Source organism: Magnolia sinica, chromosome 2, assembly GCF_029962835.1.
Source record: "Magnolia sinica isolate HGM2019 chromosome 2, MsV1, whole genome shotgun sequence".
NCBI classification, from domain to species: Eukaryota; Viridiplantae; Streptophyta; class Magnoliopsida; order Magnoliales; family Magnoliaceae; genus Magnolia; species Magnolia sinica.
The window spans coordinates 36,299,970-36,308,362 of record NC_080574.1 but is presented as its reverse complement, the minus strand read 5'-3'; the positions used below and the strand labels follow the sequence as shown (position 1 = coordinate 36,308,362).

The 8,393-nt window shown below is 41.7% G+C and overlaps 1 protein-coding gene and 1 long non-coding RNA gene across 6 annotated transcripts; both read right to left on the bottom strand.

The window, feature by feature from the left end:
- Nucleotides 1–1,404: 1,404 nt before the first annotated feature.
- On the bottom strand, nt 1,405–3,049 carry LOC131228432 (uncharacterized). 4 transcript variants are annotated; one of them, XM_058224174.1, is made up of 5 exons: nt 2,595–3,049; nt 2,299–2,370; nt 2,037–2,105; nt 1,844–1,909; nt 1,405–1,681 (listed from the first exon to the last, which is right to left on the bottom strand). In XM_058224174.1, exons 1-5 carry the CDS (start codon nt 2,595–2,597, stop codon nt 1,445–1,447), a joined length of 447 nt encoding a protein of 148 aa, XP_058080157.1. In that variant the 5' UTR covers nt 2,598–3,049; the 3' UTR covers nt 1,405–1,444. The 4 variants fall into 4 exon arrangements, with proteins under 4 accessions (XP_058080157.1, XP_058080154.1, XP_058080155.1 ...); XM_058224171.1 differs by having other exon boundaries at nt 2,037–2,180; nt 2,595–3,037; XM_058224172.1 differs by having other exon boundaries at nt 1,856–1,909; nt 2,037–2,180; nt 2,595–2,812.
- A 469-nt stretch (nt 3,050–3,518) lies between these two features.
- LOC131228416 (uncharacterized) lies at nt 3,519–5,477 on the bottom strand. Of its 2 annotated transcripts, none has more exons than XR_009162930.1 (4): nt 5,180–5,477; nt 4,981–5,055; nt 4,650–4,894; nt 3,519–3,799 (listed from the first exon to the last, which is right to left on the bottom strand). It is a non-coding gene; the product is annotated as an uncharacterized LOC131228416 (long non-coding RNA). The 2 variants fall into 2 exon arrangements; XR_009162924.1 differs by having other exon boundaries at nt 3,520–3,888; nt 5,180–5,473.
- Nucleotides 5,478–8,393: the final 2,916 nt, after the last annotated feature.

The window sequence follows — 8,393 nt, the reverse complement described above, 5'->3', positions numbered from 1 at the left end:
ATATATATAAAATATCTAACGTCCAGGCCGTTCAGGGCCTGGACAGATACATACATCAGGGAGCTGGCCCCACACGTGGGGTGAGTCCCACGTAAAACGCATTACGGTGGGCCCATTTAAATGGAAGGATGGTGTAGATGGGTCCCATGGACCCCACGACAGCTGACACTGCACTGTTGTCACCACCACTAGGGATGGGTGCCAAGACCTTAGCGTGAAATGAGGTTTCTTTCACACAGTCTACCACGTGAGTTATGGGGCCCACCGTTGAAACAAGGTACCTCCATTCAGTATGCCAGCGAGCTATGGATCTGGGCGTGTACACGCACCAAAGAGGGCTCACATCCACCGTCCAGGGGTGATCGATGGTTTGGATAAAACACATACAATATGGTGTGGCCCACCAAAAGGGATGGATGACGTGGGTGGGTCCCCTGGGCCCCACTGTCAGTTACACACTCATGTCAGCACAGACTCATGTTAGCACACACTCCATGTCAGTACACACTCATGTCAGCATACACTCATGTCAGCACACACTCCATGTTAGCCATCTCCACAGGGATCAATACCAAGACCCCGTGTTGAAATGAGGTATCTTTCACTCAGCCTGCCACCTGAGCTAAGGAGCTGGGTGGGCCCACGTCAGATCACACTTCACTAACAACCACACTCCACTCTAGCCACATCAAGGTGGGACCCCTATGGACGGTTGAGATGGCATAAAAATATCATGGTGTGTCCCACATAGATGGGGTCCACCGGTAGATGGCATGGATGAAATACACACACCATAGGTGGCCAAGATCATAGAGAGAGAGAGGAAGACAAAGACACCAACAAAGATGGAGGGGCCTCGCTACTATGGGCCCCTCTTTGATACAAAGCCTACATTAAGATGGGTCCACTACAAGAAAAGGGGGTTTTAGCCTTAGTTCAAAACTGTGGCTAAAAAGGTTAAAAACTAAGGTTAAAGCCTTTAGCTTTAGTTTTGCCTCAATTATCCAAACCGGGGTTGAAACCCCAGTGGCTAAAGGCTTTAGCCTCAGTTTTAGCAACCGAGGCTAAAATGACTTTTATAGCCTCCGTTCTTCAAGTGAGGCTAAAAACCTTTTTAGCTTCAATTTTCTCGAAATGAGGCTAAATCAAAATTTTAGCCTCCATTGTTTTCAACTGAGACTAAATCCAAATTTTAGCCTCAATTGCCTCCAACCGAAGCTAAATCTATTTTTAACCTCGGTTCTCAACAACCGAGGCTAAAGCCTTTAGCCACGGGAATTTCAGCCTTGGTTATCAACAACCAAGGCTAAATTCAAGCCTTAGTTACAAATTGAAGCTAAAAATATTTTTTTTTGTTTTTTTAAATTTTTATTTAAACTACTAATCCACTCATGAAACAATTAATCATGAAAGCCACAATACCAACAAAATAGTTAAGAACAGTCTATTTAAAGTTTAACTCAATCAAACTGTTACACAACATTAGGTTCCACAAATAATATAAAGTCAAGGTAGTGCCTGTCATCACCGGTGCCGTTGTGCTTGGCGGACCCTGAGATAACACTGCCCGTCTATCTTCTGCTGCTTCCAGGCCAACGTCATCATTGCCTCCACTAACATTCTCCATTCGAATTGTGCGTAGCAGGCCCTGCAACCTCAACAGGTAGCTCAGGCCTACTGGCTGCAAGACATGAAATGAAAACTCTCAAACAAGAAATGAAATGCAGATGGATGCGTGTAGGGAAAGGAAAGAGTAGAATTGAGAGTTGGAAGTGCTGGAAGGGAAACCCAAAAGGAGGACCGATAATGAATGAGAAAACAGACAAGATGTGGATTATAGTACATTCTCATTGACCCAGATTTGCTTAATGCAGCGAACCTCATCAGGTCCATGTTGCAGACTCTCAACCTATAGAAATTGATAAAAACCAAGATGAGGCAGGAGAAATAAACTTATGCATTGTAACATAGGACTTTTATACTATGAAAGACAATGCATCATAAGATATTCATTCTTCAAAAGCAATTGATATGACCTTCTTTTTCTGATCCAAGCTATGCTTTTCACAATAAGCCTTGTGCTGAAAAAACTTGCCTCCACCAGTCTTCACATCCATGTGCAGGCCAACACATTTAGCACAAGTAGGATGAAATGCAGTTTGACAGTCATCATGATTACACTGCAAGGCAGTTGAAGGTAGGGTGAAGCAAAGCAAACAGCATAAAGTCTACCTCTCATTTTTGGAGTCAAACCTACAGAATTTTAAAGAAGAAAACAAATGATTAAGCAAGCCAAACCTTTATGCAGACACCGTGTTTGCGGCGGCAAATGCAACAAACAAGCAGGTCTCTTTCCTTTGAAATGGTCTCCTGAGGTGAATCATTTAATACAATGTAGATATTACATGAGAATGTGTAATGTTTTCAAAGTAAATTCAAAAAAAATAAAATTACATGAGCAGTTAAAACTTCAAATTAGAACAGTTCTACATACAAGAACCATGGCATGTGAAACAAACTTAAAAGTAAATGAAGGAAGCAGCATCAAAAAGAATCTTTTGGGAAAGCAGCGTTAAGTTTAAAAACACAGCTACCATTCCCCCAACAGGATTTGGTTGTCCCCTTTTAAATGTTGACTCTAGCACCCACTACAATGGCACCCACTACAATAGACCGAATTGTTCAGTCTCAGGTCAAGTCGCAACTCGCCCTGTGTTGAGGGTGATGCATCATGTAAAACTGGATCAGGTCTTACCATGTATCAGGTATCGTATTGTACATAACTGATATAGCAACCTAGATCGGGTTGTTTTGGGCCGATACAGCCATATAATTAATGGGCAATACCAGCACATATCAAGCGATACGTACCCATTTCGGATGATACTTGTAACCTTGGTTGCACGGGACTCAGCTGAGTCCTAAAACCTTGCTACGAACACATGTATGCAATTAGTGGATGGTGCTTATATGCATACATGATACTTGTACAGGTATGCATGGATGGTGCATGATGGGTACAAATCAAGGGCACATGAACGAAGAGAAAATAAAGAGTTTCAGTTGTACTGGGAGGAATGCCAACATATAGCTCACCTTTAATGTTGAGTGGGTGAATGATTGCTTCTTCCAGGACCTCTTGAAACCTCTTGAAATCATAAAAACACAAACACACACACAAAAGTAAGTTGAATTAACTAACTAGCCAAACTGAGAGCCGAGGATGGGAAAAGACACCAAGAAAAGAAATTACTAGAATATCTCAAATCAATGACATGGGAGCCTTAAAATAAAAAAAAATAAATAATAAATAAAAATAAAAAACCAGGAGCCTAACCATTGTAAATACTCCCGTAGTAATACTTCCATTGTGATTTTCTGAAGTTCAGGAGCTTTTCAACTTTCTTCTAAGAAACCATAAGCATTGTCATATGGAAGCAGGTATGTACAATCCTTTTGATCCCATAGTAATACTTTCTTCAATGTTAATAGAATAGTACACTTTAGAACTATTGCAACACCAAAAGCGAGAAGAAAGGATGTCTGTACATATATAAAAAAAAGGGTGTACATGTCATTTCCCTTCATGTTTGCAAACCAAAATTGGGCCTAATTAGAAATCCTTTCTAATTTGAAGAATTGACGTTATAAAATTGTAAAAGAATCGAAGGTAAATCTTCATACAATTTGAGCATGCTAAAGTAAGAAGAGGAGATTACCTCTATAATTCCACCACAAAGCCAACCAAAAGACAAGTAGTGATACAGTTGCTCGCGCCTAGGTTCAGTTTCAGGGGTTTCTATAGCAATACGATTCACCATTGAAATTCAGGTCCCTCAGCAATTTAAAAAGGTTCTGCTTTTCCTCGGCAGATTGTGCTCCATAACCCTAGCAATTATGTTCAAATTTAAGATAAATAAAATAAAAATAGAAAAGGAGAAATGATATTCTAGTTTCTGGGTTAATTTAGAACCATCATCACATTCAAAGGGGTTTATAGCTATGACAGGTAGAGCAGAGGCATGCCCACCCATCATTCAAATTGTAGAACACCTGTGTCAATGCTAGAAATGCTAGCAGATGCTATCAACTAGAAGCGGCAAGGATAGCAACATGGCTTACAATACCATCCCATATCACACATATCCACATTGTCAAAACGGTACAATAAATATGAAATTCAAACTGATACCAAGTACACATAGTGTATCAACTTGTACATGCCAATACACATTGGTTACAAAACATTCTGACATGTGTAGCAAACAATAAACATTCTGATTCAATTAAAGCGAGTATTCTGCTACCAAACTCCTAATTGAGCCAAAATTCCTATTTTGAAGTTCATGTAAAACCAGCAGTGCACTCAAATGGTCCTATAATCATGAAAGGTGAATATCTACAAGCATAGTAATCCAAATTGCAGAAGAATGTGCAATGCAACAATAAGGATAACAACATCAACATCAAGCACACAAATAATTCCAGAAAATAATTAAATAAAAAGAGACAGATCACATAAATGATGCAGCATGACAGCAAAACCATAACCAACCCATCAATGAAAATTAAATTAAAAACCAAATAAATTCAATAATTCCATAAATCTAGGGGGAAAAGGAAGAGGAAAATGAGGGGAAGTTTTATACCTGCATGAGGAGATTGGGAAGGAGGCGATGGTCGATCCCAGTCGAGGCCAATGGAGAAGCCAGATGTTGCAACCCTGCGGACTGGAGCCACCGTGCCATGACCACATCACCTGTGTCACTACTCGCAGGCCCTGCATCGTACAGAGCGGCCGCCGCTGCAGCATTGCTCTGATGCATCTGGTCACCCATGTGGCGCTACTCCGCCTGGCGCTGCGGCGCCAATTTTCAGAAATCAAATGAAACCACTGCAAAAATTCAAAAATTAAAAAATATTCGAAATGAAAAGGACGGAAAAATCTCAGATACAGCAAAATCGCGACGCGATACTCACAGAGGAGGTGAGAAATAAGAGATCGAGCAGAACAACAATTTCTCTCCAAAACCTCGAGATTTAAACCCGCCACATCTACGAATCCGATCCAGGAGACGGAAATGTAAGAGATTCGATTCGAATCTAGTCCTAATCCAGAAACAAACAAAAATGCACACAAAAGAAAAAGGATCGGAACCGTTCCAAAGAAAAACGTTACCAGATTCTCGTGATCGATCGAAGTATTTTCAGAGATCTGTGAATCTTCAAGAATCTGAAGCAGATCGGAGAGAAATGCGAGGAAAAGGGAAAAGAAACCCTAATTTCAATGAAATGCAAAGGGTTTTCGATCCTCTTTCTTTCTCTCCTTCGCTCTCTGCAATTTCTAAAGAGAGGATTGCAGAGCCTGCACGCCGGAGTAGGCCCTGATATAATAATATCCTTTGTTTATGTGAGAAAGAGGGAGGGATATGAGTTTCTGGGATTTGATATTTACACCCTCCCAAATGGTTGGTTGCACCACTTCTTCTACAAGGGTAATTTTGTCATGGAGGGGAATTATTTGATACTCTGGCAGAGTATGGCACTTGATACACATGCAGTACGGGTCGCGTACATTAACTCAAACTAAAGCAAATGGATTGTGGATCCCACCGAGAAATCATAAACTATGATTCGTGGAAACTTGTTCGTTAAAATAGGATTATTGGATATTTTCATTTTTAACCGTCCATTAAATGTCCACTAATCTTATGGTCAGGTTACCAAAAAGCTTATTTTTTTTGTTCATGATATATCTAAATAGGGATCCTTGATTTGGATGGTTTACTTTGAATTAATTATACGCCACGTCGTGATTTCTAAGTACCTGCGTATTATCCATTGCACTCTGCCAGAGTATTAAAGTGTTTCTCGACGAAGAATTGTACTACGCCGCGAGAGGCGTGACATGAGATTCACCAGCAAGGCCAATGTAGGCGCGGCGGGGATCCACCAAGGTGGGTGGATCCTGACTGTGGATCCCACTGTGATGTATATTCCTTAAATCCACGCCGTCCATCCATTTTTAAAGATCATTTTAGTTAGATATCCAAAAAATGAAGAAGACAAAAATCTCAGGTGGACCACATATTGAATTTGCCTAATTTAAGAAAAGACCTAGAACAGTCCAGAACATTGTGATTTTTGGAACATGGCCCATTCATTATTTGATCATGAAATGGGTGGTTTCAATTTGATCAGACGGAGCAATGTCTAGATGGAACATGGCCCATTCATAAAAAATTAGACCTTTCCCCTCAGTTCCTATGCAACTGAGGTTAAAATGTATACTTTTGGCCTCGGTTCCTATGCAACCAAGGCTAAAAATTATACCTTTTGCCTCGGTTCGTATGGAATTGAGGTTAAAAAGTAGACCTTTCGCCTCGGTTCTTATACAACTGAGGCTAAAAAGTAGACCTTTCGCCTCGGTTCCTATGCAATGGAGGCTAGAATGTAGACCTTTTGCCTTGGTTCCTATGCAATGGAGGCTAGAATGTAGACCTTTTGCCTCGGTTTTTATGTAACTGAGGCTCAAAAATAGACCTTTCGCCTCGGTTCCTATGCAACTGAGGTTAAAAAGTAGACCTTTCGCCTCGGTTCCTATGCAAATGAGGCTAAAAAGTAGACCTTTTGCCTCGGTTCCTATGCAATTGAGGCTAAAATGTAGACTTTTTTTGCCTTGGTTCCTATGCAATTGAGGCTAAAATGTAGACATTTTGCCTTGGTTCCTATGTAACTAAGGCTAAAAAGTAGACCTTTCGCCTCGGTTCCTATGTAATTGAGGCTAAAAAATAGACCTTTCGCGTCAGTTCCTAGGCAACTGAGGCTAAAATGTAGACATTTTGCCTCGGCTCCTATGTAACTGAGGCTAAAAAGTAGACCTTTCACCTCGGTTCCTATGCAACTGAGGCTAAAAAGTAGACCTTTCGCCTCGGTTCCTATGCAGCTGAGGCTAAAATGTAGACCTTTCGCCTTGGTTCCTATGCAATTGAGGCTAAAAGGTAGACCTTTCGCCTCGGTTCCTATGCAACTGAAGCTAAAAAGTAGACCTTTCACCTCGGCTCCTGTGAGACCCGACCCGTGTTCGCATGTGTGCATGTGTGTGTGTGAGTATGCATTCCATCCATCTTGATCCCACGGTCCTACCGGTCAAATCCCGGCGACCCGTGATCCTTGGATAGTGTTTGCGGTCATCCGTGAGCCCAGTCAAGAAGACCTGACTCGGATCGAGTTGAGACCTATACCATTGTGACCGCATCGTCGTTGCGATTCCAACGACGCGTCTTGTGCATTCATCCGACTTATAGATCAAAAGTTGTGAGCATTTCATCATGTGGCCCACTTTTTGTACAAAAGCATATGGACCACTCTCAGGCACAAGTTCCCATGCACACCACCCACACACACTACAATTCCCATGGAATAAACACTACCCACACCTAACCTACCCTAGCAAGCATTGTTTGTATCACCATAGGTCATGATTTCTTTCTCTAACCAAGGAGGGAGAGTAATGATGACTCCCCTACAACCTTCCCTTCCTCTCTCTCCTCCTTCATTCTCTCATTTTCCTCTTCCATGGAAGAATTTTCAGCCCTCCCTCTCCCAATTTCCAGCAACTTCCCCTTCCTTTCTTCCTCCATCTAGCCACCACAAATTCATCTTGACCATTGAACCTTTAAGCTTGGAGCTTGGAGTACCTAGTGTTGGTGGTAGCTTGAAGATTCAAGGTGGGTGATTATAATTGTTGATCTTATTTTCTACCCTTTGATCTTTTTTTCTTTCTAGATGGATCATATGGGACCCACCAATCCATGGTGGGGATCCCATTTGATCCCATGGATGTGGCCCTTTGGCCCATCCTACATGCATGTCATGATCCATGATGGGGCCATTCTCCATGGACCCCATCATGATGTATTTAATGATCCACTCCATCTTAAGGTCATCTAGACCCTAAGGATCATGTTGGGATGGCATCCCAACCATCCATACCAATTATATATCATGCATGTAGTGATTTTATGTTGCATGTAAAATCAATGTAGTTGTATGGGTATGATTCACTCTTGGGAGGGCCCACTAGTGGCGGGGCCCTACCCCCATGGCCGGATTACTCTCTTTCCTTCTTTTCTTTCTCTGATGTATGGATGATAGTGTGTGTGTGACCCATTTATAGTGGGCCTTGGATGTCCCAAAATATATAAAAATAAAAATCCAACAAGGTGGGATGCTCTTATCACCTAACTCCATGATCATCGGACACCTTAATCAAATGCATGCAAGTGTCCTAGTTCTAGTATGTGATCTGGACTTATGTGGGGCCCACTGAGGAAGGCCACACACCCTTTTTATGGCTGGGATTATTGAGATATAGGCTGATGTGTCCAGCC